Here is a 27,912-nt window from a genome sequence, read left to right as displayed (position 1 = left end):
GGAGGGGGGCAGTGGGAGTGAGAGAGCTGAGAGGTGAGGTGGCACATCAGGGATCAGACAGCTGATTAGATGAATCCCTTTGCCTTTTAGAATACATTACTCTGAACAATGTCAGTCTGAGGGAGGAGGAGTAATCACATTATCAAGTCAGAGCTAGGAATAAAAGTGGTAGTATTAATAAATACACCAGGACAACAGGAATTGTGGGGTAATAGTGGAGCTGTCATGGAAGAAGAGAACAAATGGTCACCCTACTCAGCCACCAGAAAGGGTACTTCTGAAATACTCTTGGTAGAAACACTTCATCATTTCCAATTTTGAATGACCAGTATATCCAGTAGAAGAAGAAATGCTCGGTACTTGATTGCCAGCTGAGCTCCTTCCGTATGGGCTGTGTCCTTATGGGCTATGACCAGTTCCCCACCCGCCTACTCTCGCTTGACCCCCACATGACACTCAAGCCACTGTACTCATTCAGTTGTTCAAAGGAAAATGGATTGACTTTATTGCATCAATATATCTGGTGTCATCTCCACTGTCTTATGTTTGCTCATTTCTGATGGCTGCCTTGTAGTTGCTTCGCTCTGCTGCTGATTGGTCTGCTGGGATCAAGTACCATGAAGAGTCCATCCACACAGCTTACGTCCACGTGATAGAGACCAGCAAGCACTATATCTATGTAGAAGTAAGTCTTGCTCATATAAATCACTATGACAACCTGCCTTCCCAGAAATACCATACAGAGACTGCGGGGTCCCCAAACTCAGCATCTATTGTATTAATAAGTGTATGTTGATATGTGAAGCGGCCTTGGGTTACCTGAATTTTTACTTCCCCAGCACACCTGACATTAACTCAGAACTCTGAAAGAAGTCCCCAAGATCCTTGTAATTAAATGTATCAACTCGTAATAATGTTATATCATGCTCCAACATGGATGTGACATTTAGATGTGGCTGGAATTGGAAGTGTGAGGCATGTACTGCTTCAGGAGAGCACAGACAGGCGTAAGTTGCTAAAATAGAGACCCCTGGATGCCTCTAGTGAGGGGATGTTGGAGTAGGGAGAATGCAGGCAAAGGAACATGGAAAAGGAAGATGCCAGAACATTGAGAGCAGGTACCACCTTCTTCAATCCCATTGAATGACTATTCATTACAAAGTTTTTCAGATCCCAGAGTCTGTGTTCAAAGAATAGGAGGAGATCTAGGGACATTGGGTTTACTTTGGGAACCTTAATTGCACTTCAGAGTCCATCTGAAGCTACCTCCGAGCACTTAAAAAATCCTCAAAAAAAAGTCATGACAATGCAAAAATAAACCAGAGCACATCTCCCTTCTTTATTTCAGTCTTGTCTTTTTCACTGAACTGTGTAAAAATGTATGGAGGGACGGAGGTGGCTGGGGAAAATCATTCTAGCCCTGCTTTCCTCCCCCTTGAGCCCTGTTCATTAAAGGCAAGTAGGAAAGAATTGGAGATTTATTTATTTCACAGATGTAGAGAAAAAGAAGGTGGATTAAAAATATTAGCAAGCTAAATGCAATGTTGTGTCCTGGATGGGATTATGCAACAGAAAAAGGACACTAGTGAAGAAAATAGTGAACTCTGGATAAAGTCTGGAGTTTAGTAGCATTGATATGATGAGTGTTATTGATTTCAAATATTATAGCATAATAACGTGAGATGTTAACAGCTGGCTCACGCATTACCCAGAATCCTTTTGCTTTACCTCTTCTTGGTAACGCCAATGTTGACATTCACGGTTCAGGACAATAATCTGGGTGGAATACCTCTAGTCAAGGTAAGAGATCAGCATTCACCCTGCTGTCCCACACGTGGCCAGAGTGTGTTACAGCTGCTGAGGAATGCTGTCATGTAAATTCAGAAAAACAAACACGGTTTGGTTGCCACTGAGATTTTGATTGTTTGATGCCCTAAGGGGAAGGACATTCTCAAATGAGTTTCTGCACAATATCTTGTAAGTTTGTTTTCTGGAGGCAGTTTACAGATATATGCACTCAAGTATAAAGATGTGTATAGTAATAAACATGGTAATGTTATGTAAAGATGATGATATACTGACTCATTGCTTATACATCTCTTTAAGGTGATCAGCAAAGGTTACTTTGTGATGATTATACTTAAAGTTACAGGGGTATCATAACAATATGTATAAGGAGAACATGTAATAGTGATAATGTTTGTATCTAATTTTTAACATTCCTTCAGGCAGCAGCTGAATCTTTTATACCGTGATAATAATGTTGTACCCCAGATTTTTAGTAAAAGTGGTGTAGAATGCTTTAAAATAGATGCATGAATAATAGAAGTAAAGAAAAAAAGAAAATTATTCCTCTTTCCATTTTATTGGTCTATTTATATATATGCAACATACAAAAGAGATTTTAAGCTACTTACAATAGAAGTTCAGGCACAATAAAAGACCCAAATACATAAGATGAAGCCAAAGCAGATACTAGTCAATAATGGAGAAAGCGTGGAGAAAATTAGACCAGGATTCTCCCATCTACCCTGTTAAAGAAAGTAAACTTAGCATGAGATAGAATGTTTGCCAACATAGAATTTTTATTGAATTTATTGGGGTGACATTGGTTAATAAAATTATATAGGTTCAAGTGTGCAATTCTACAATGCATCATCTGTATATTATATTGTGTGTTCACCAACCAAAGTCAGGTCTTCTTCTATCACCATTTATCCCCCTTTACCCTTTTTTTTGCTCATCACCTTTTTCACCCAGCCCTCCTTGCCCCTTTCCCCTTAACAGCTGTCAGAATGTTCTCTGTATCTGTCCAACATAGAATTTTTAATCATAAGCATTTATGCAATGTGTGAATCTGAAAAAAAATCTGATTTCCCTATTAGTTAAATTTGGAATGTTCCTACCATTCATTCTAAGCATGTGATGTACAACGACTTTGCGTGATGAAGTAGTAGGTTAGCCTTTCGCTTGACTAAGATGTTATACCTGTTAGCACCTGGAAATGCATGTGACCCAGAGTGAGATGAGGCTTCTTGTATTGTGATTTACTTTCCTGAGGTGATTTCAGGGGTCAGGGCATGTCTGCTATGTCAAAAATGTAAAAATATATACCAGTGTAGATTTTGTTGTATACCACATTTCCCTCGTACACCTACTACTAAGGCAAGAAAGACTGACGTGATTGTCCTACTGTTTTTCCACAGAACCAGTTCTTTATCAGCTGTGCTGATGACAAGGTGGTGTTCAACAAGATCGGTGACGCCATTGCCCAGCGGGTGCTGAGAGCTCACAGGTAAAGGGTTCGGCTTTTTGGCGGGAGCTGTGACTGCAGATGTCTTTGCATTTACTGCTAAAGAGACTTCGGAAAGCCCATTTTTTTAAAAGCTGGCTTTTTCCTTAGCAGGCATAATTTGGTTCAGCTCGCAGGTTATTGATTCCTTAAGTCTGAGTCAGTGGCCAAGAACGTTTGAGTCCCTTTTTTGAGGGAATGTGAATTCTTCCAGAGCACAGTCACTTACTCCTGGCCAGTCTCTTTCCCGTGCAGATTTGCGATTTGATTTGTTCAATAGCAGACAATGAGCTGTGTTTACTTAGAAATCAAAGCAAAACAGTCATAATATTTTTCCATGAGTTATATTTAAATTCTTGTTACCATCTGTCTTATTTTTTCAACTCATGGGATTATTTCTTAATAACACTTTTTTAAAGATATAATTCACATGCCATATAATCTACCCACGTAAAGTAAACAATTCAGTGATTTTTACTGTATTCACAGCATTGTGCAGCCATCACCTAATCAATTCTAGGATATTTTCATCACCCCAGAAAGAAACCTCAGACCTTTGTCATTTGCTCCTCCCCTTTTCCCTTGGCCCCTGGCAACCACTAACCTACTTTCTTTTCTGTAGACATGCCTGCTCTGGGCATTTCATGTAAATAGAATCATATAATATGTGTTCTTTTGTGACTGATTCCCTTCACTTAGCTGGATGTTCTCAGGGTTCATTTATGTTATAGAATGTATCAGCATTTCATGTCTTTTGATTGACAGGTAATATTCTGTTACCGGGACATACTACATTTTATCTATCCATTTCAGTTGGTGAATATTTGGGTCGTTTTCACTTCCTGGTTATATGAATAATGCTGCCAATACACATTCTGTACTAGTTTTTATGAAGACATCTTTTCATCACTCTAGGGATAGAATTGCTAGATTATATTGTAATCTTTAAACATTTTGAGGAGCTGCCAGGTTGTTTTCAAAAGTGGCCATACGTTCTACATTCGCACCCTGTATGAGGGCTCCGATTTCTCCATATCATCATCAGTACTTACTACCTGTCCTTATCATTCCAGCCATCTTAGTAGGTAGGGAATGGTGTCTCATTGTGGTTTTGGTTTGAATTTCCCTAATGACTCGTGACATTGAGTATTTTTTCTGGTTGTTTATTAGCCATTCATGTGCTGTCTTTGGAGGAATGTCTTTCAAATCCCTTGCCCATTTTTCAGTTAGGTTGTCTCCCTATTGAGTTGCTCAGAGTTCTTTATATATTCTGGATACAAGTCTCATATGAGATTTATGATTTGCAAATATTTTCTCTCATTTGGTGTGTTTTTTCTTTCTTGACAGTGTCCTTTGAAGCCAAAATGTTATGATTTTGGTAAAGTCCAGCTTATCTATTTTTGTTTTATTGCTTGTGCTTTGATGTCAGAGCTCTACAGCCAGTGCCTCATCCAAGATCATGGGCTTTTACTGCTGTTCTCTTCTAAGAATTTCGTAGTGTTAGTTCGAACATTTAGTCTTTGATCTCTTTTGGGTTATCTTCGTACTTGGTGGGAGGTAGAAGTTCAACTTCATTCCTTTGCATGTGGATATCCAGTCGTTTCAGCACCATTTGTTGAAAAGACTATTTTTTCCCCCACTGAATTATCTAGGCACCCAGGGCTCTCTTTTTTTATGGCCGACTTTTGCTGTGGAAAAGCAGCAAAACAAACAAACAAACAAATGAAGCGATCGCATTTTACTGTGTCAGTTCATTGAACACATGCAGTGGGGAATGTTAAGTGCATGCGCATTGGGTGATTAAAGCATTTTTTTCAGTGTCATGTGGTGCTTTAAAATCTTTTCTTCACAGGATACATGGGGATGTTTAGTCCTAAGAACAGTTTATAACAGTAGCCACCACCATTTTATATTATTAATAGTTTATTTCTACAGACTCTTACTGAATCTTCGCAACTGCTCTTGAACGTAGATCATACAGTTTTTGTTGCTGTTACTGTTGTTACTGTCCCTGTTTTAGAGTGAAACAGTGAGATTTATGAGGTGATTGACTTGTGTAGGCCACTAACAGCAATAGGCAAAAAGGCTTTGAGCTCGAGTCTTTGGACTTCCAACCCCCTGCCTTCCCCCAGATCACTTACCTTCAATTCATTGACAGTTAGGGTTAAAGACCTTTCAGAGTTGCCCCAAATTAAGGCTAGAGGGTTGGGCCTTTGTTGTCCCCTCCTCCCACTAACTGGTCATTAGATGCAGGCTGCCTATGGGAAAAGGGCATGAGCTTGGGTGAGGCAGGTCTCTTCACCCTGTGGAGGGCAGTTCTCGGAGAAGGACTTCACCATGGGTAGTCAGTGGCCAGCACTCACAGTGGCAGAAGGAATGGCTGTCTCCACTCCATGGTGAGAGCCTCTGGGCAATGCACTGTAATACCTACCACATCCTGCAGGGAGTTCATTGAGGGGATCTCTGCCTTTACTACACATCAGAGTCACCAGGGGACCTTTGGAAAAACACAGAGAGCTGTACTCACCTCCAGGCTCCCTGGATTAGATGTTTCTGGAGGGGGGCCCAGCCCCCTGCATTTTTTAATGTTCCACAGGTAACTTCAGAACACAGCCAAGATTGCTTACTTCTCATCTAGAACAGCATATATGACTACAAATATTAATAATGGTCTGTGCTTTTACAGGTCACCTTTGCCCTTTGCCTTCTCATATGTTTTTTACAAGGAAGTCACCATAGGATCTATTTCTGAGATGACTTTCAAAAAAAGTCTTGTTTACCATTAAACATACATGCACACACACACATTTCTTATATCCTTGCCAGCCCTCCAATTCTATGCGTCAGTTTATGTCTTATTTACAAAGTTGCATGACTTTCAACTCTTGCATTTCATGATGCAGGAGTATCTATTTTACCTATAAAATATATTTGACAAAAAGGAAAAATAATTTTTTCCTGAAATTGGAAGAAGTCAAGGAAATGCATTAAGATGACAAATGAGCTCATTGAGCTGAGCAGTGAATCATGAATTTTGGGACTGGGATCTACTAATAAGGAGAACGGCTCGTATACCTTCAATCTTCACCTCACTTGTCCTGGTTGTTAGTTCCCTGTGGTACGTGGTCTCATAAGGACCTGTAAGGTTTTTTTTTTTTCTAAGTGTTTAGAAGCCTGGAAGAATATTTTTCTCTAGTATATTACTCTCTTTAAAAATCTGGGAAAGGTACAGAGAATAAATAGCATAAATGATAGGTGGAAAATAGACAGGAGGAGGGTAAGAATAGTGTAGGAAATGTAGAAGCCAAAGAACTTATAAGTATGACCCATGGACATGAACTATAGGGGGGGAATGAGGGAGGGAGGGGGTGGGCAGGATGGAGTTGAATGAAGGGGCGGAAATGGGACAACTGTAATAGCATAATCAATAAATATATCAAAAAAAATCTGGACTACTTCTAAACTCAGAGAGCATTTGGGGGCTGGAAGGCACCAGAAGCTGCTTTCTGACTGAACATTTCCTGGTGGTACTGTGGGCTGCTCCTGGAAGGAAGGGACTGTGGTGAGAGCACCGTGAGGCAAGGCAGCCTCTGCTTGTGCTTTACCGTATTGCGTGCTTCCAAGTTCACGGGGCACGTTGAAGACTGGCGATTTCATGCCCGCTTTGTAGAAAACAAGAATCAACTCCATCAGATTTCAAATTAACTGGGTCCTATATCTCTGATCTCTCGAGTCTCACTGTCTTTGACAGTCATGTTTCAAAGTGGCATGTCTATCACACATTCAAAGTTTTAGTTGATGATATACACACCTATTCCAGAAATATATTTGCATTTTCCCTTTCTGTGTATCTCCACATTATTGCTCATCTCCTGTGTTAATTGCAATTGTAAAGTAGGTTTTCATTGAATAATTTCAAGTCTGTGAGCTTGCATTCTTAGGGAAGGTAAGGGTGGAATTAAAAGTTCATCTCACAGGCTGCCAGCAGTGGGGCCCTCTTATTCACTGGGGGCCAGGGTGTGCCATCCCCTAGCTCACTCCTCTCTCCCTTCACTGACTTCTCTGCTCTCCACTCTTCTGAGACTCAAAACTTCCCTCCCAAAGTCATGTGCCTAGCAACAAGTATAATTTTGGCTGTTGGAAAAAGAACAGAATATAGCACCAAGGAGATGGAGGGAAATGACAGTCAGCATTCCGCCAGCCTGACCGAGGAGAGGAACACAGGCCCTCTTCCAGGTCCCTCCCACCCCGGAGAGATTGGAGTCTTTAAAGTGCCAACTCCCTCACCTGGGCCGAGCGTTTATATTTCTTCTAGTGCTGGATTCCAGTCCCATACCAATTCCCCAAAGTGAGTTCTCTGCTTCCCTCTCAACAGCCATAATTCTCTACAGAAACAGGTTTGTGCAAAGCATTCATGCTCTGGTCCATGGCCTAGAGTCTCAGAATATTGTTCACCCCATGCTGAACTAAGAAGAGCTTAGGGAGAGTTCTGGGGGAGTCTCTGCAGAAAACAAAAGGTCTGCTCTCATAAGTAAAACTGCCTCGGAGTTGAGACAAGCTCCCAACCGACTTGAAGCCTGTCCTTGACCCTTCAAATCTGACCAGGTATCAGGGACAAGAAATCATAATCCACAGTCTAAAATTGACTGGTTTATGCCATATTTGGATAAGCCAAAAGAGGGAGCAGAACCAACTGATCAGAGGCATGTATAACTTTGCTGCCTTGGTAAACAGTCGGGGAGCAAGAGAGTGAGTGCATTGTGCACCAGGGGGACACACGCCATGAAGTAGGAGTTGATTTAATACCTCCGTATTTCAATATTAAACTGCATTAAAATACAACATTAAAGTACATTGAAAAATACACAATTTTGAATTCGCTCAAAGCCTTCATGCCTCCTGTAACTGTAGACAGTGCCAGGTAGGCTTTCAGTTTGCCCATGAGTGAGTGGTATGGGGAGCGTTCCTCTGGGAATCCAAAATTGATTGGGAGCCAGGTGTCTAGAGGCCTGGATTCTTTCCCACTCTGTTATCTACACGTATGTGACCTTTGGAGTACATCAGTTTGCCTTTCTGATGCTGTTTTTTATCATCCCCCGCCAAAACAAACCCCAAAGCCCTACCTTATCTAGCTCATGTGAATGGATGCAAAAAAATTTGAAAACCATAAACTGCTAGTTCATGTAAGAAATTATTATGTTTCTTCCAGGCAATTTATCATCTAGAGACCTGCTAGCTCACTATAAATTCAAGCAGGGAAAAATAAACACAATACTCAAATCAGCTGCTTCAGAATTAATATTTATGTTAGAAATGGAGATGTTTTAATTAAATAGATGATCATGTGCCTTATTTTAAATTATTTGATGGCTACTGCTGGGTAAGCGAAACTCACTGCTGGCACTCATTCATCCTGAGACGAGAAGGGGCACATTGTTCAAACACTGTCGCGGGGGTGTCCAACTCATTTTCACTGGGGGCGTCAACGGCCTCACGGTTGCCTTCAAAGGGCCGAATGTAATTTTAGGACTGTATAAATGTAACTACTCCTTAACTAGGGGTAAGGATCTTGGTACTGCCGCTGCGTAGAAACAAGGTGCCGGGCTGGATAAAACAAGGTGGAGGGCCGGATTCGGCCCACGGGCCTTGTGTTTGCCTCCTGTGGTCTAGAGGTTTCCTGCTGGAAATCCACAGCTGACACGCCCTGGGAATCGGTTTTTGGATTCCCCATCATTGATTTATAACACTTCCCCCAAATATAAATGAAGGAAAAGGTATTCTGAAGTACAATATGAGTTCAGTTTTGCTTTGTTTTGTTGTAACTTTAGGCACTACTTTATTATTCTTTGAAGGTGTCCAAGCTTTCTAATTGAAATCACTGGTTGTTAATTGAATAATAGTGTTACCAAATTTTTGAGTTGTTCATATCCAAGGTGCTTTATATACAATACTTAATTTATTTATCACATCAACCTTATCAAGTAGAGTGTTATGGTTCTCTGAGGCCAGATGAGATCAGGCAACTTGCCCGAGTCGCACAGCTATCGGTGAGTGGAACAGAGGCTCTAGCCAGGTCATTAGGGTTTCACCATGTGCTTGTCGCCGCTCAGCTACGTAGCTTCCTTCACTTCAGGGAAGTTCTGCATTAGAACTTCATTAGAAAAGTTCTAATGTTAAGCCTTCCAGAAATCCATGAGAGATGCTTTATTCTAAAATAATAAAATCACATGAATATTTTATTTACTTATTATTTCTTTATTCTCTTATTGATTCTAGAGAGGGGTAGGGAGGGAGAAAGAAAGGGAGAGAAACATGGATGTGAGAGAGAAACATCAGTTGTCTGCTTGCACACACCCCAGCTGGGGACCAAACGTGCAACCTCGACACATGACTGGGAATCAAACCGGCGACCTTTTGGTTTGCAGGATAACACCTAGTCAACTGAGTCACGCAGGTCAGGGTGATATTTTATTTTTTAAAGTAATTGCTTGACACATAAAAAAATTCTTAGGCTTAAAGGAAAAGCTACATCTTATAATTACCACATTCTATCATTTATTTGCATACCAAATAGGACACAAATGTATGTTGTTTTTCCTTTTTTAAAAACTAGAAATTTATGATTGGTTAATTGGAGTTTAAACGTGAAATGTTCTGAATGTCCTATCGTACAGCATTCAGTCTTTTTTGGGGGGGGCATGTTTTCAAAGCACTGTCTTAAAGAAATTTAAACTGCAGTTATAATAAAATGAATAAAAACCATTTAAACTAAGATACCACTTGCTGGTTTCATGTTTTTTCTTATGGGATAATTTCTAAGCTCTATAAAATTTCTGGAGCAGAGGTCACATTGGGGCAGAGGTGACAGTATATCATGGCAGGAGAACTTTTGATGTAGATCTTTTTTTTTTTTTTGCTTTTTCTAGATTCCAAAAATTATATAAATGGTAACCTCAGCAGGTAGAGAGAGGTAAAGATCGCACCAGGACGAGACCGGCAATCGCAGGGCCTGAGCGTGTGCCCTGGCAGAAAAAGGAAGGAAGGGGCAGACTCTCTAAAAGTGAGAATGAAAATGTTGGGCCACGGTGAGAACAGCTGAATAAAGGGTTTTGTAGTCTTATCTGGGGTCACAGAGGGCCGTGCCTGCCCAAGACTACCAAGTCCAGAATGAAACCTCTACACTGAGCTAACCTGAACACTCTTACATTTAAAAGCTTTGCCGTTTTCAAAAGATAACCAATGGAAAAGATTATGTGTTTGCTCTATAATATATAGCACTTCATAATCTATAAAGTCACACATAAAATATTCAAAGTCAGTGCTAAATAGGGCCAGTATTTCTAGCGGACTAGAAATTACTTTAGCCAGCTCCCTCTTTCGCAGAGGAGCAAACTGAAGCTCAGAAAGACCCACCGCATTTTGAAAGAACTACCAAACACGGCGAAATGGATTGTGTCCCCCTGAGGAGCTGCAGATCCAGTTCCCACGTAACTGATAGCACTGTGGATAAAACTCCCTCCGCACAACGCACTAAGGCCCAGCCACAATTCTTCTTGTTTCTGGAGGCAGTCACTGCAGCAGAAGCCACAGCAACGCTAGCATTCATAACCAGCTCTTGAAGTTTGCGGCAATGAAAGATGATTTATAAATCTCAAATTCTCAAAAAATAAGGCATCTCGTCACTGGAGAAGCATGCCGACCTCTTTTGGGGTCTTCTTACAGATCTGCAGACCCCCCCTTCTCCTATCTGCCCTCCACACTGAGGACGGACCTCGGGGTGCAGGAAGAGGGGGTTTTACAGAGAGGAGGATGAGGAAGGAAACAAAGGAGAAGAAAACTGCTGCTACTGGGCACGTACGTGGTGAATTAGTACTCGCCTTTGTAGGGACACACAGTGTGACAGCAGTCACAAAAATTAAAAACACTGTTAAAAATTCCATCTTCTCATCACCCTAAAAATTTCACTTTTCATTTTCCCACTTCCTTTTTTATTCATGTTAATATACATACTTATACTTTTGTTGAATTATCATTTTTCGTCTCTGTAACTCACCTGACTTTCTGTCTCAAGTCCATGTCCATACAACAGGCGGATTCAGTTTAGTCAGTTCCTGATAAATGTGTACAGAATTAGGGCTGTCTTGCTATTTCCTCTCTGTAGTCCGTCAGCCAGGCTGCTACACCTCATCCTTGGTGGAGATGCTGAGGGGACCTGGATCTTTGGGAAGGGGTTCCCAGCTCTTGGCCTTGGCCAGTCTCGGGCCTGTTCTGGCATCGGCTTCCTGTAACTTGGGGGCCTCAGCCCTCTCCTGTCATCCCTGCCCTTCTGCCACTTCTCCTCTATCGCTGTCACATCACATGGCCTGGTGGACGTTTCTCTGGGCTCCTCAGCTCCTTGAGGGTCCCGTATCCTCATGTGGGAGAGACGATGGGGTGTGTCCTATATGCCTGGAACTCTGCTTGAAGGCAAAAGATGGAGTCCCTGCACTGAGTCCCTTCTTTTCTTTATACTCCTGACTCAGCTCAAAGAGTCTCTGTCTAGTTCCCCAAATGAACGAAGCTGACATCCTTGTGCCCTGGTTCCTTTTTTGAGAGTGCCACGCAACAACCCATGCCTTCTTCAGACCTTCAGTCGCAGAGTGGGGGGGAGTTAACCTATTTAAGGGGAAAAATTACGTAATATTTTATAGTATCAGCCTGCCACATCTATAACTGTCTCATAATTGCAACTGTGCATTGGGGCCATTGCAACACAGTAAGAGAAGTATTCTGCTAGGAGGTCATCAAAATGGTCATTTTTAGTGGTGCAAAAAGTTATATCCATCCAGTGGCTACAGCCTAATTTTGTTAACCATCCCTCTATGATTGGACATTTATCTGCAATTTTTAGCTGTTATACATAGCACTGCTGTAAGAGTGAGTTTTGAAAGTCAAACTTATTTTAACCAAAAGCCTGAGAATGCAATTTTGTAAAAATGTTCTGAACTGAAATAGGCCGAGAGTTGCTTGCACGACGGCTCTTCTCTGGCTTTTAAGACCATTACTGATTCTGCAGCTCTGGAGCTCCCATTCCTGCCCCTGCTGACTGCTGTCCTCTGCGCCAGCCCGACGTTCTGCGGGCACAGGGTTTCGGAGGAAATCAGAACCCTCAGCAGGCAGGAGTTGTTGTTTTCGGTGGATGGGATCCATGAAGGAGACTGGACATGCTCTCGAATAGAATTTTCTCTTCATTGGCTTAAACGGAACCACAATATTATGGTTTGAAATTTTAGAGCCCTTTTCTTCTACAGTAGTGAAAATTGGTGACATTTCTGCTAACGTGCTGAACACTTTAAAAATTTCATCATTCAAGATATTCAAGAACGACTGCATTATAAAACCAGAAAAGGCTTTGATATGGAGCTAACAGGGTCCCAAGAAAAGAAAATGTGAATATTCTGATTCTCAGAAAGTCAATTTGCAAGAATTTTTTATCTAAAGATATGAAATTTTTATAGGCCACTTCTCAATATCCTACATAGGAGGTCTCCATTTTGCTGTCATTTTTGCTTTTATAAAGCAGGGTTGAACGGGGACCATCTTTTACAAACAGAATCACAAACACCTGGTACTCAAGACCAGCAATGCCACTTCTAAAATTTTTCTAACAAAATGAGAACAAAACTTTTGTGGGTCAGCACACATAGCAAAGTTTCTATTTTGAAACAGCAAGAAATTAGAAACAATTTAGATGCCCACCAGTAGAGAACTGGTCTAAATATTATGGTATGGATTATGGTGGCATTCTACGCCACTGGTGTTTAAAAGCAGGCAGCTCTCTGTATACTGAACTTCCAGGGTACACTTATGAATGATACAAATAGCATTTAGAGAAGTGTTTATAATATTCTAACACTTGTGTAGAAGGGAGGAATACGTGAGTATGCTTATAAATTCATAGAGTATTTCTGAGAGAACAGGGAAGATATAGGAGTTGCTCTCAGCGAGGGGAAATGGGCCAGGAACAAAGGAATGAAAGACAATTTGGGGAGGGAGTTACCTTCTAAAAATTAAATTTACTGGGGTGGCACTGGTGCACAGTCCATGATACATCATCTGGATATTGCATTGTGTGCCCACCAGCCAACATCAAATCTTCTCCCGTCACCGTGTATTTATCCCCCTTTCCCTTCTGCGACCTTCCCTCACCCCTTTCATTGGGTAACCACTGCACTGTTGTCTCTGCCTATGAGTGTGTGTTTGTCTTGTTTGTTCATCTGTTGCTTTCCGTGTCATATGCCACATGGGAGTGAGATATGAGTCTTGGCTTTTTCTGTCTGACTTACTTCACTTAGCATGATAGTCTCAAGATCCATCCATGGTGTCGCAAATGGCAGTATTTCATCTTTTCTTATGACTTTGTGGTATTCCATGGTGTCTGTGTGCCTCATCTTCTTTATCAATCATCTTTCAAAGGACACTGTGGTTGTTTCCATGTCTTGCCAGAAAGAAATTTTTTTTATCTTATAATCTCCTACTTCTTAAATTTTGTACTGTGAGCATATATTATCCACTAGAAAATGTAATTTGGTGGTTCCTCCAAGAGCTAAACATAGACTGACTATATGACCCAGCAATGCCATTCCTGGATGTAGACACAAGAGAACTAAAGCAGGGACTCAGATACTGAATGCCAGTGTTCACTGAAGCCTCATTCACAACAGCCAGACGGTGGAAACAACTGAAGTGCCCATCACAAATGACTGGAGAAACAAAATGTGGTTTGTACGTGCAATGGTTTATTATTCAGCCCTGAGAAGAAGGAAATTCTGACACGTGCTACAACATGGATGAATCTTGAGGATATTGTGTTAAGTGAAATAAGTCGGACACAAAAGGACAAATACTGTGATTCTAGTTAGATGAAATACCGAGAATAGTCAAATCCATAGACACAGAAAATAGATTAAAGGTTACCAGGAGTTGTAGAAAGGGGAAATAGGAGCATTATAGCTTAATTATCACAGAGTTTCTGTTTGGGGTTATGAAAAGGGTTTGCAAATAGATATTGTCAACCAATGGTTGCTGGTGCCATTTCCACACCAACAGAAATACCCAATTTGGGATGCAGTGAAGAACAAAATTTTATTCACTGCAAAATAGCTCTACCATGATATAGCAAGGCTGTGAAAACAGTGTGGCTGTGAGACCACCCTGGGCCAGGCCCTTCTCTGGCTAGACGACTCTGCTTTGCTCCTTGCAGGCCTCCTTTGAGCTGTGCTGGTCAGCCCTGCTGTGCTTTAATTTGCTCCATTTTGTGCCAGTCTGCTCTGGTCTGCGCTGGTCTGCTTTGCTGTGCTCTGGCCAGATGTCTTCAGTGTTTCAGCTCAGTCAGGGAAATGCAGTTTTCAGGCTTTGGTGGAAAGGGAAAGTGGGTCAGAGCCAGAGGGGAGCTGGCTTATATGGATATAAGTCCCTGTCCCTGTTCCCTGATTGGCCTGTCCTCATGCAAATGAAGACTCAAAATCCTTGCAATCAGATCTGTCCTGATTGGTTAGAAGTCCACCACTCTGGTTGGTTGGAACTTTGCATCTCCGATTGGATGAGGAATGCCTCAGTCCCATTGGTTGAAGTAGAACTCCAGGAACTCTTTTATAAGGGCTGGCTCAGATGGCAGCAACACTGTGCAGGCAGGCAGGTCAGTGCAGGGGCAAGCAATTCAGTGCAGGTTTCTCCCCGAAGTGCATGAGGGGTCCCTGTGTAGAAATGCCTGCTAGGCTCTGGTTTTTGTTGTATTGTTTGGGGAGGGGTTGTTTGTTTGTTTGTCTGTTTTAACTTGAGCCCAGCTAGCCAGCGGGAGCCCTTCTTAGCAGGTGTCTTCTTTCTCAGGGTTTGCAGCATCATAACGACTGCACAACCTGTGAGTGTAAGTCACACCCCTGCATCCAGGGGTGAACTTAGAAATGGTTAAAATGGCCACAATAAAAAATTCAAGTAAAATGTAATTTAATCTAAAGAAAAATATCCTGTGCGGCTTAACTTTTTCTTCCCAGAAACATTCTTCCAGCCTGACCTCATCCTTCCAAACAAAACCGTATTGAGTGCATACTGTATGCCAGTATCCTCTATCAGGCACTTCCCAAAATAGAAAGACATGTGGACATATGTCCTGTATCCCAGAAGAGCTTATCACACAGCCTAGGCAACAGACATGTGTATCAGTGTTGTGTAAGGCCAGAGGGTGTGAACTGACGTTCTGGCATTGTGCCGTGGGAACACAGAGGCAGGAGCAACCCAGTTTCGACTGGAAGATCCAGGATGGCTTGACCGGGGAAGGAGCTTTTAGCCGCCCTGGAAGAAGTGGGATTCCATGGGGCAGAGAAGGGAATTCCAGACTCAGCGACTGGGTGAGCCAGGCCTCCTTAATAGGGAGGCTCACCCCTGAGCAAAGGAGCAGAGGGTCTGGGCAGATCCTACTGAAGCTGATTCTGGAAAGGCAGGTGAGGCCTAATGGTGTCAGTTTTTGGACTTTTAAATACTGGCTGTGGGGAAATAGCTCCCGTACTGTTTCTGTTCTTCTTTTCTACTCCCCCGTTTACCATTTAGGGATGTGAGCCTCTTACTCTTATCAGAGAGAGAACTTTTAACAGTTTGCATTTTTTTAATGGTTCATTTTCCTCCTCAAACTATGTTTGCCATCTAGTGATTAATCCCTGTCATTACAACAACCTGCTTCAAATTCCTGATTTCTCAGCACCAGTTAAGCTCTCAGCCTTCTGACCCCTGTTGGCTGTGACTTCTGCCCTGAACTTCACTTTCCACGTGTCCTAATGCATACATTGGCATTTAGAGACGTCAGTAATGAATCTGACCCCTCAGAGACTAGTACTAATACTCACCTGAAAGAAAAACGTAGTTGTTTAGAAGAAATGAACTTCAGAAACTAAGTGTTGTGGACAGTTTAAGTAGGATCTGACTGAAAAGTATCCAGGAGGAGCACCTTTGTGTGGACAGGCCTCTGAGACACGTGGCTGAGATTCCAACCCCGGTGGGTGCCACAGTCGTTTCCAGGCTTTCCTTTCTTCCTGTGTGTCTTCCCAGTGGAGACAGACACTTGAACAGCGTTGCCTCCAAATAGGCAGTACCTGCTTGAATGTAAGCCTCCAAATTTCTGACGTTCTGACTGTGGATCAAAGGAAGGAGCTGCACGGTCTTCTATTTGTGCCATCGCGGAGCAACTAAGGCTACTCTACAGCTTCTCTTTCAAAGGCTGCTGTTCGTCAGTTGGGAGAGTGGGCCAAACACACACTGTGTTGCGTGTGCAGCGGATTTACAAATCATCAGTCGCTCAGAATGCTCGGAGGACCCAGGGTGACGTTCTGCCTCTAAACCAGAGCTTCCAGAACAGAATCAGAGTTTCTAAACAACGATGATTTCTGCATTGGAAAATAGTCTAGTAGGTCCAGTATGACTTTTTGCCTCAGAGATCTAAGCTGTGAGAAATTATTTACTCAACAACTATTAACTTAATGCCAGGCTCTGAGCTAGGATATAAGTATGGATATAACTTGTTACACATAAAACCATTATGATAGTCTTTTTGAAAATTTCGTTATGACCCCCCCCCGCCCCCTTCCCCCCCCCACACACACACTCACACAGACATACACAAGCACTGTCCATGGGATCCAAGCAAGGCTTTCTTACGATGAATTTTGTCATGGGGAGGATTACGCTACAGAGAGATAATGGGTACAATTCCCACTTCACTGCCAAGTTCCCTTATTTTTCAGTTTGTTATGAACTGTTGGCCTGGAAAATAGCTTCTGGCCTCCAATCCAAGAGTGTGCCTGAGGCCCTGAGATGTGATGGAATACACTGTAGGAAGCCATTAGTTCATCTCTAAAACCATGTGGAAAGCTTGGCTGCCATTTGAAACTGTTGCTGTATGTATGATTTTGTTATTGTTGAATCTCTCTGTGTCTGTTTTTTGCAGGGAAGGCCAGAGATACCGAGTGTATGTTGTGATACCCCTTCTGCCAGGGTTCGAAGGAGACATTTCAACTGGTGGAGGAAACGCTCTCCAGGCAATAATGCACTTCAACTACAGGTGCCAGAATCCTAAAGTCGTCTGTTTTCAGCTTTCAGTCACGTCCATAGCTGGTGAAACGAACGGAAATGTTTGTCCATGTCTATTCAGTGGATTGCTGAACAAATTAACACTTTGCTTTATTTTACTTTGAATCTTGGTCTATTTACTAGTTGGTAAAATTCAAGTAGAGCCTAAAGTCATAAATGGTAGGCCTAAGACACATGGCAAATATAAAAGGACTAAAATATTAGTCTCTTTTAGTTTGGTTGCCTAGTATATATGTACACATAATTTTTATAATACATATAAAATATGTAATATAGATATTATAAATATAAAATAATATATAATACATATATAAATATATAATATAAAATAATATATACAAAGAGTTTTTGTCTCCATTTATAATACATAAATTTATATATACTAAAGAACTAAAATATTAATCTCCTTTATATACACATATATTTATATGTATATGTATTGTATATACACATACATATAGATCTTTATAAATGGAGGCAAGGACTTTATATGTGTATATATAAAATATATGTCATAAAATATATCATATATAAATATTAATTTTTAAATTATCGGTAAGCTACCAGTGATTGACTTTTTTATATTCCTTGCAGTAAGCAAAGAAAAAATGCTTGAAATGCTATGATTTGTACATGTTTGTTTATGATTCCTCAGGTAGCAAATCCTTCAACAATGTTAGTAATAATAGCCTCTCCTAGTAAAGTGGAGCATGAAGGTTCTTTTCTAGCTCCTGAAATGTTAATTCTTTTTCTCTACCATGTCTTAGTTAAAATTATAGGAAAGCGGTAAGTTCTGTTCTTGATATTCTAAAAAGCAGAGTTTCCATATTCACTCAAAACGGCACTTGAGGCCTCAGCCTTGGCCAGCCGAGCGTCATGAGAAGGGCTGAGAGGTACGAGCTGGTGGACAGGTGTAGAGAGGCAGCCTTATCTCTGGGTCTCATAGCTGGGAAAGAGAATGGAGTCCAGAGGCAAGCGGTCGGGCCTGGGCATGACGCCAGCTCCCAGGGACCAGCTCTGTGAGCTGAGGTCCGAAGGAGCCTACTCGAGATCACGCTCTCAACGAGGCAAAGCAAGGACCTGCACCTGGGTATTTTACTATCCCTTGTTTTTCAGAGTCGCCTGCAGTTGACCGCCTTTATAATCAATCCCTTTTTACAGGACAGGGGGGACCTTATCTAGAACCCCCACTGTGTAAAGCAGATAAGGGTTCAGAGCCTTCATCCAACTGGGGGTGAGGGTTTAGATGCCCTCCTGCCTGGGCTCCCCTCCCCATTGGACCCCTTGTAGGATCTGAGGGTCTTCTGTGCCCAGTTTGAGTGCCCCATGTGGTGGAATTTTTTAGTCCTCTTGTTTTATTCAGACTTCTCAAGCTTGTATCTACCTGCCAGGGTCTCAAGTAAAGCTTGTTTCTGTTTCCTCTTGAGTAATTTTGCCTGGTGGCAGTATGAGAGAACTTTGTGCTTTGGCCTACACCCTTAGATGGAAGACTTGCCCATTTCTCTTATTATCTGAATTACAACATGACAAACAACGCTTTTCAAGTATTGAAGGCACTGACATAATGTTCAATTGGATACTAACCACTCTATTTGCCATTTGAACATTATTTTTGGAATATTGTCAATTGTAATTATTTTTTTGTGACTATTTTCTTGGGTTTGAACCAGCTGAATGAAATAACATGCTTGGCTTTTGTTCAGCAACTAAAACTATAACCTTTTTAATGCAAAAACATCTCTATTTGCTGGCATCATCTTTAATAATATCAACATTTTCCAGGCATAACTGTATTTTCAATTACTTTCATAAAGCAAGCAGATGGGGCATAGAATTTTTTGTTCTATCAGTCTTTAGAATTCATAGACTATTATCAGAGCCTTGAAAAAACAAAATCGTTAATAGTCAGTTACTTGAGACTGTATGTTTCACTTTTAAGGGGTTTGCTGACTTTATAGAGACAGCCCAACTATAATACTTTCTTTAATTCCAAAATTACTCTGCTAAGTGTTTGCCCTTTTCACCTCTGAAGGCAAAGTGATTATGTGATTATTCTTATCTGTTGAGGCATTCTAAATTTATCTTCACTGGCACTAAATTTTCTAAGAAAGAAAGTTCATTCATAATCCATCTTTTAAAAATAACATCTCTTCCTGAAATCAATTTTATAACTTTTCCATTTATCCACCTCAAAACAACTACCTTGTTCCATGAATAACATTACAAAAGTGATATTCATTGGGGTTTTTTTTTTCATTTTAAAAAAAATCTATGTAGCATCTTTTCACAAAAGCACTTGATCTGTTCTTATTTTGATTGGGGCAATCTCCCAGAAATGGGGACTGGCTCCTTTGACACCTCCATAATTATTTATTTTCTTTGCATATCTTCAGAACCATGTGCAGAGGAGAGAATTCCATCCTTGGACAGTTAAAAGCGGAGCGTAAGTAACTGCTTATCTTCCTCCATGTTTGTTTTGTATCAGTAATCATTAATATCTTCGGTGTAATTATAGAATTCTATTTACATAAGGGATCCAATGAAATACTTAACAGAGGTAAATGTATTCTCATTAAATTGTCCAAACTAATGTTCAAATGAAGACAACACAACTTGAGATGCATAGGTAATAAAAATGAGAGTATCTGATAATGTATTTTTATGATTTATTTTTATTTATTTATAATAGTTGTTTTGATCATAAATGGGGTTTGTAAGGCACTTCACAAGACCTTCCTTATTCTTCTTCTGTGGCCCTGCACCACAGTCCTAGGTAGTGACAGGACAGATGTCATCGTACATTAAGGACGAGGACATAAATGCTACAAGGCGAATGGCATTTATGTGGCCTCCGATGAGTGTAGACATTCCAGGGTCTGAGTGTGTGAGGACATCATACTGAAGGCAGATACGAAAAGAACACAGCAATACCTTTCAGTTTTCTAGTCTTTCATACAGTCAAAGGCACTTTCTTAGATAACTTCTTTTTTTTTAATCTTCACCTGAGGGTATGTTTATTGATTTTAGAGGGGAAGGGAGAGAGAAAGAGAAACATCAATGTGAGAGAGAAACAGCTATCAGTTGCCTCCCGTATGTGCCCTGATTGGGGACCTAACCCACAACCTAGATATGTGCCCTGTCCAGAGATTGAACCCACAACCTTTTGGTGAATAGGACGATGCTCCAAGCAACTGAGCCACCCAGCCAGGGTTCTCAGATATCTTCTTAAATGATCCTTCTACATAGGTCTTAACTACCTTAGATTGTAACTGCAGGTTTACTTGCCTATATCTCTGTGAACTGACTCTAACTTCAGCTCATAGTAGATGCTCAATAATGTTCTGTACCCTGTGCAATAGGTGTGCACGTTTCCCCCCAAAAATAAGCTGGAGTCAGAACCCAAGCTGTCTGACCTTCAGTTTGTATTGGGTCTAGATTGTGAAAAGTCGAAGGGCCACATTAAAAAGACTAGATTTTCTCCAGAAGGAGATCAAATGAGGTTGATGGAAGCCTCTGAATCCTGGAATGATCTCAGCAAAGTGATGTTTATATGAAGACTCACTTACCATAGGTAAGCAAAGTAGAGAGAGACTTACTGCAGATGAGAGGTAATGGCATATTGGTAATGGCAAGAAAGGATACGTATAAGACTGGAGGAAGACTTGAGGGGGTATGGGAGCAGAAGAGTGTGGGAAGCAGATAATCCGAAGAGTTTCAATCCAGCTGACTAGGAGAATGGAGCTGCCACTGGGAGGTCTGGAGAAGTCAGGAGGAGCCATCACAGTGACATGAAGCCATGTGGTATGGCCTTCAGATATGTTAAGCACCTCAATTTTTTGAGGATTTATGCACTTAGATAGTGTATCAAAATATGGGGAGAAAATATTAGTCCTTCCATGTATGTATATTTTTCACTTACAGAATTAGGACATTGCCCTGGCTGGGTGGCTCAGTTGATTGGAGCATTGTCCTGTACACCAAAAAATTGCAGCTTCAGTCCCTGGTCAGAGCGTGTATGAGAGGCAGCCGATCAATGTTTCTCTCCCTCCCTCTATCCCTCTAAAACTCAAGAAACACATCCTTGGGTGAGGATTAAAAAAAATTTTTTTTAATCATTAGGACATTACTAGGAATGGCACAGTTAGGATTTCCAAAAATTCACTCCTACATAAAAGCAGGAAAAACACTGGAAAAAATGATCAAAGTCATCTTTTTCAGAACTCTGGAAACCTGCCAAAGGCATGTGACACTGTGAGGAGTGTTTATTCAAGAAAGAGAGCAGCATCTTGGCAAAAACAGTAGCTTTGTGGCGTTTCAACTTGTCGTGTACCCATTCCCCTCTCCTCAGGTCTGCAGTAGCCATGAAAACCAGCTCATCACTCTAAAAACCAGCGGCCTAGTTGCCACTGGAAGGAGCTGAATGGGTTTGAAGCTCCTGAATGCTGACAATTCTGATAATTGTCATAATTTGACCTGACATTGTGAGTCTTTGAAACAACTAGTTTAACTAAGTTCTGCCTTCAAAGAACTAAAAGAAATGATATGTAAAGAACCAAAGGAAGTATAAAAACAATGTATCCTCAAACAGAGAATATATAAACGCAGGATTTTTTAATTAAAGAGTTTCTATAAAAGTTCTTTTCTTCCAATAAAGGAATGACAGACATACACATTTGGGAGTTGAAAAGTGTAACGACTGAAATGAAATGCACATTAGAGGGGCTGAGTAGCAGATTGGAGCAGGCAGAAGAGCCAGCATCTTGCAGACAGGTGCACTGAGGGTATCCAGTCTCAGGAACAGAGAGCAAAAATAATGGCGAAAAGTGAACAGAGCCTCAGAGGCCTGTAAAACATCATCAGGCACACCAACATGCACATAATGGGAGTCCTAGAAAGACAGGAGAGAAAAAAGTGCATATAAAATATTTAAAGAAATAATGACAGAAAATTTCCCAAATTTCATGAAAACATGAATCTATACATCCAAGAAGCTCAACAAAACCTAAGTAAGGTGAACCTAAAGAGATCCACACCCAAACACATTATAATCAAAATAGTGAAAGACAAAGACAAAAAGAATCTTGAAAGCAGCAAAGGACAAGCAAATAATCGGGAAGATTAACAGGCAATTTCTTGTCAGAAACCATCCTGTCATTTGTTTCTTTGATCATGTCCTTTGGAACAAATAAAAGCCTTTATGTTTGATGAAATTTTTATGTTTTTATTTGTGGTGCACAATCCAAGAAACCATTGCTTAATTCATTATGAGAGAAAATGTTTGCAAATCATATATCTGATAAGGAATTGGTATCCAGAATATATAAAGAACATTTACAAGTCAACAATAAAAAAACCTCAGTTTTAAAAATGGGCTAAGGATCTAAGTAGACATTTTTCCAAAGAAGATACACAAATGCTCAATAAGCACATGAAACGATGCTCAACATCACTAGTATTTAGGGAAATTCCAATAAAAACCACAAGCTACAACTTCATACCCACCATGATGGATATGATTTAAAAAATAAAAAAAGGTATTGACAAGGATATGTTGGTATCAGAACCCTAATACAATACTGTTGGGAATTCAAAATGGTGCAGGTTCTTTGAAAAGCAATTTGATGATGCCTCTGAAATTAAACAGAAAGTTACCATATAACCCAGCAGATCTGCTCTGTAGTGTATACCTAAGAGAGTACAAAACATGTGTCCACAGTAAAACTTGTCCATGAATGTTTATAGCAGCATTATTTATAATAGCCAAAATGTGGAGACAGCCCAAATGTTCATTAGCTGGCGAATGTAGAACCATAGTATGTTTATCCGTACAGTGGACTATTACTTAGTTATTAAAGGGAATGTACTGATACATGCCACAACATGGATGAACCTTGAAAATATTATACTAAGTGAAAAACAAAACAGATGCAAAAGGCCACATATTATATAATTGCATTCTTTCTGAAACATTCTAACAGGCAAGTCCATAGACACAGGAAAGTAGAGTCATCCTTGCCAGCGTCTGGACCTAGGGTGAACGGAGAGTAACTCCTGATAAGTATGGTGTTTCTTTGGGGGGCTAATGAAAATGTCTTAAATTAGATAGTGGTGATAATTTTACAGCACATCAATATACTTTTAAAAGACACTGAATTGTACATTATAAAGGAGTAAATTTTAGGGCATACGGGTTTTTAAATGATTTGGAAGCTTTCAAATAATGAATTAAACTTATACTGTGTGTGTATGTGTATTGGGTGCTCAAGAATTTTTCACTATTGGTTGCTCAGTCTAAAACAACTTTAGAAAAAACAGTAATATTAATTTTAATGACAAAAATAAAAAATAAAAAACTTTAGAAACAACTTCCCACATAACACATGTACATCACCAATGGTAAATACTTTGCAAGGTTTTACCTAGTTGCATCCAGGACAGAGAAGATTTACCAGAGCATTATCCTTAACTCGATTTTCTAAGCTTCAAGTGAAGAAGACAGTAAGTGAATAAGGCTCTAAAGATACACTGTTGAAACAAAATCAGGAAGGCCATTCAGTGCTGACAGTGGCTAGTAAAATGCAAAGTGAGGTTGTAGGAGAATAACAAGTCAGAACAAGCCTGTTTAGTTTCTCAACCATAAAAATGGCCTGAGCTTATTGTAAAGCATTTCCTTTGGCTCTGGGCCCTTTCCCTGCCTTTGCCTATTCAAGGGGAAAATTGGATTTTAACATAAGAAGTAATTTCAATGTTAAGCCCTCTTCTGAAAAGATTTCCAAGCACCCTGGGAACAAGTCAAACTCAGACATCTCAGTGGGGAAAATATTCATATTCTAAACAGGGAAGAACAGATTAATTACATAATGCCCTTTTTGAGGTACAACGTTCTGTTGTTGGTTTTGTTTCTGTAAATGCATAGTGGGTTTTAAATACTTGAACTAGCTAATCTCTAATTGGATAGAGAACTATAGTCCTCTACTATTTCAGTTCTTTAAAAATAACAAAACTGCTGTTGTGAATATGTTAAAATTACAGCTATTAGTGTATAATTATCTGATACTCCAATCTTCAGTGATTTAGTGTTTAATTTAAAGCATTTCTTTATCATTTTTATAATTTTTGTGAGTTATGACATTTTAGCATCCAATTTAGTGTAATTTAACAGAAGGCCTAGATGTATTCAATCGGGATTAGAAATGTACAAACACGAAGTGCTACAAGCTTTCAAGTAACAAAAGCCTGTGGCAGCCCTTGAAGTCCTTTTACAAAATTTTCTTACAAATATCGACCTTGCTGCATTGATTTTCTCATCTTTTGAGGTGTGTATGTACAATGTTCATAACAGATATGTCCTCAGAGCCTGTATAAACCTCGAGGTTCTGAGATACGGTACCTCCATGACATACAATTGGGAAACCTCCTGATATATTTCCATCTATTGCTTCATATTAATGCTTGTACATGCTCCTGGCTTTCTCCTATTTTCTTCAAAAGGTACTTGTTTCCGCAGTATATCCTCACACCACAAGCAACATCACCAACATTGTGTCTATGGCGTGTCCATCAGTTTTCTTCACAGAACAAAATGCTAGCGGAAATAATTTCTCAGCTTGCTTTTTTCCTGCTAGATGGGCACCCGACCTCATTTGACAGGCCACACTTGAAATCCTCCAAAATGTTCACTTTCTGGCTGGGAGCCCTTATCCTTCTTTTGAGTCCTGTTATAGCTACTAACCCTTTGCTTCTTTTTGAGGGCATTTTTCACAAAAAGATTAAATTTTTATCACTTCATAGAGTTATTTTACAGTCAAGGATATAGGTTGGACCATGTGGGCTGTGAGGCTCTCCAGCTAATTGATAGGTTTGTGATACTCTCCAGCCTTGCTTTGAAATGGCACAAATCTGTGCCATAAAAAATTATAAATTACTAGGTCTTAAACTTTTAGGTTGCTATTACTCAGTATCACTAATGTTTAAAAAATATTTTAAAAATAATTTTGGACTTCTAGTTTCTAGAATGCTATATACCCTCCACTCTGATTTCCCAAATGTTAACATTTTACCTTTTTGCTTCATCATTCTCCTTTACTAGATAGGTGGGCATTTTCCCCCTGGACCATTTCAGAATGAGTTGCAGCCAGGACACCCGTATACCCTTAAATACCTAAGTATGTGTTCCTGAAGAAACAGGACATTTTTAAAGCAGCTGTACTTCAATTATCAAAATAAATGAAATTGACATTCGTGAAATACTATTATCCTGTTGTAGACCTTACTGAAATGTTGCCAGTTGTCTTCCTGATATCCTTTAGAGCAAAATGGAGGGATGTTTCCTTCTGACTCAAGATTCAGTTAACAAACGTGTTGCATTTTGTTGCCATGGAATTTTTATTTTTTTTTAATCTGAAATATCCTTTTTTTTTGGAAGGTGGAGACTTTTATGATCTTGACATTTTTGAAGAGTACAGACCACTTATTTTGTAGAGCGGCCCCCAATGTGGGTATACTCATTGCTTCCTCATGATTAGATCCAGGCTATGCACTCCCAGCAGGAATGTTACGGAAGTGATGCGTTCTTCCCCGTGTGCCGTGTCGGCTGGAACACGGCACCACTGGTTTCACTGGTTTCACTGACGTTGACCACTGAGTAAAGGTCGTATCTGTCAGGTTTCTCCACCTTAAGATTACTTTTTCCCTTTGTCATTAGTAAGTATTTGTGGAAAAACACTTTGAGGCTATTTAGAAATCCCGCTTCTCATCAAACACCCAATAATTTTTAGCATGCATTAATGATTCTTTAATGAATCTATTATTACCACTCTGATTCAATTATTATTACTGTGACAGTTGCTAAATGCTGGTTTTCTAATTCCATTATTTCTTCTATATTTATTACTTTCTTCCTAATTTCTTATTTGCAATTCTACTGTAATGAAAGATTTCCCTTCTACATTTATGTATTTATTCTTGTTTTTATGTTGGTATGCATTCATGGATTCTTATTTTATTCAGTGGGTCATAACTGTGATGCTCAGCTCACATGCTTTTGGCCTCTAAGGGATTTTCTTAAGGGGCTTTTGTGTGCTTTTTTGCCATGTCCCCATCAGCCTTCCCCCCCGGCCCCCCCCCCCCCCGCCCGGCACGGCAAGGGTTTCAGACTCACCTTGTACACCCTAGAACTAGTCCTGTCAGCAGCCATTTCTCCAAGGAACGTAGATTCATTCAGTGGAATATAGAATTTAGAAACCAAAATCTGGGTTCCAGATAAGATCATTGCTACTGGGCTATCACTGCTTTAGGCCTTGAGTATTCTACTTGTCTATCAGTCATCTGTCTGTCTATCTATCTATCTATCTATCTATCCTCCATATCTGCATACTGATACCTCCAATTCCAATCCCACATCGCAGGATTCCTTCTAGCCATCTCTCTGTTTTTATAACTCCTTTCTCTTTCAGTGACAAACATGGCTCCTAGTATCTACAATTCCTCAGTCCCAGAATACACAGAAAATAGTTTCTTAACTGCTAGCCCATGCTACTACGAGAAATAAATCTACTCACTAGAATTTATATTTGTTTACAGTTCCTTTTGTCTTTAGACTAAGGATATATGTATACTCCAAAGTTAGTGCCCAGAATTTACTTGGATTATATTATTAATTTTAAATACAATTAGGTTCATTTGCTTCAGTTTGTATTCCATTTTAGGAATTTTTTCTTTAGCTTTCATGATTTTTTTTGAGTGTGTGCAATATACAAGGGTTGGCAAAAGTAGGTTTATAGCTGTATTGCAAATAAGTAATACAGTAATCACAACTAATAATACAAGAATAAACTGTTTCGCGTACTCACAACTGTAAACTACTTTTGCTCACCTCCGTACTTCAGATAGTCATAAATATAAAAAAAGGCACAGGGGAGATACATCACTCCCCTATGCTTTCTTTTTCTTCCCCAGCCTCTTTTTCACCCTATTGCCAACCACCCGCTATGGTTAAACAATTTTATCAGTTCCTAGATTATTCTTGCTGTGTTTCTTTTTGCACAAATGAGCAGATACATGCATATTTTCTTATTTCTCCCAATCTCTTTCATAATAGCATACTACATATTCTATGCACTATGCTTTTTCATTTAACAATATATCCTGAAATATATCCTTTCAATATATCCTGAAAGTCACTCCATATTAGTTCATAGAGACCTTCATGCCTTTTTTACCTTTGCATACCCTTCCATGTATAGATTTGCCGTAGTTAATTCAATCACTTTCCCATGTGTGGTCGGTTAGGTTTTATTCAGTATTTTTCAATTACACGATGAATAACACTGAATATGTGTGTTCTTATTTGTTGGAATTACATATTTAGGGCAAATTTCTAGAGTGGGACTGCTGGGTCCATAGATAAGAAACACAGAGGTAATTTTGTTAGATACTGCCAAATTTCCTTCCAAAAAGCTTGAGCCAATTCACACTCTTAACTCCAACTTATGAGAGAGCCT

The 27,912-nt window shown here is 40.1% G+C and overlaps 1 protein-coding gene across 6 annotated transcripts in view; it reads left to right on the top strand.

Annotated features, from left to right (window-relative positions):
* Positions 1-27,912, top strand: part of PLD1 (phospholipase D1) — a 182,520-nt gene that overhangs the window by 129,592 nt on the left and 25,016 nt on the right. For all 6 annotated transcript variants that reach the window (XM_053918079.2, XM_071220569.1, XM_045197978.2 and 3 more), the window contains 4 exons: positions 575-685; positions 3,207-3,295; positions 17,268-17,381; positions 19,804-19,853. In XM_053918079.2, coding sequence (XP_053774054.1) covers positions 575-685; positions 3,207-3,295; positions 17,268-17,381; positions 19,804-19,853 — 364 coding nt within the window. The remainder of the gene's footprint in view (positions 1-574; positions 686-3,206; positions 3,296-17,267; positions 17,382-19,803; positions 19,854-27,912) is intronic.

Source organism: Desmodus rotundus, chromosome 2, assembly GCF_022682495.2.
Source record: "Desmodus rotundus isolate HL8 chromosome 2, HLdesRot8A.1, whole genome shotgun sequence".
In the NCBI taxonomy this organism is placed as follows: domain Eukaryota; kingdom Metazoa; phylum Chordata; class Mammalia; order Chiroptera; family Phyllostomidae; genus Desmodus; species Desmodus rotundus.
Note: the sequence above shows the minus strand (reverse complement) of the source record. Positions and strands in the feature narration are given on the sequence as shown.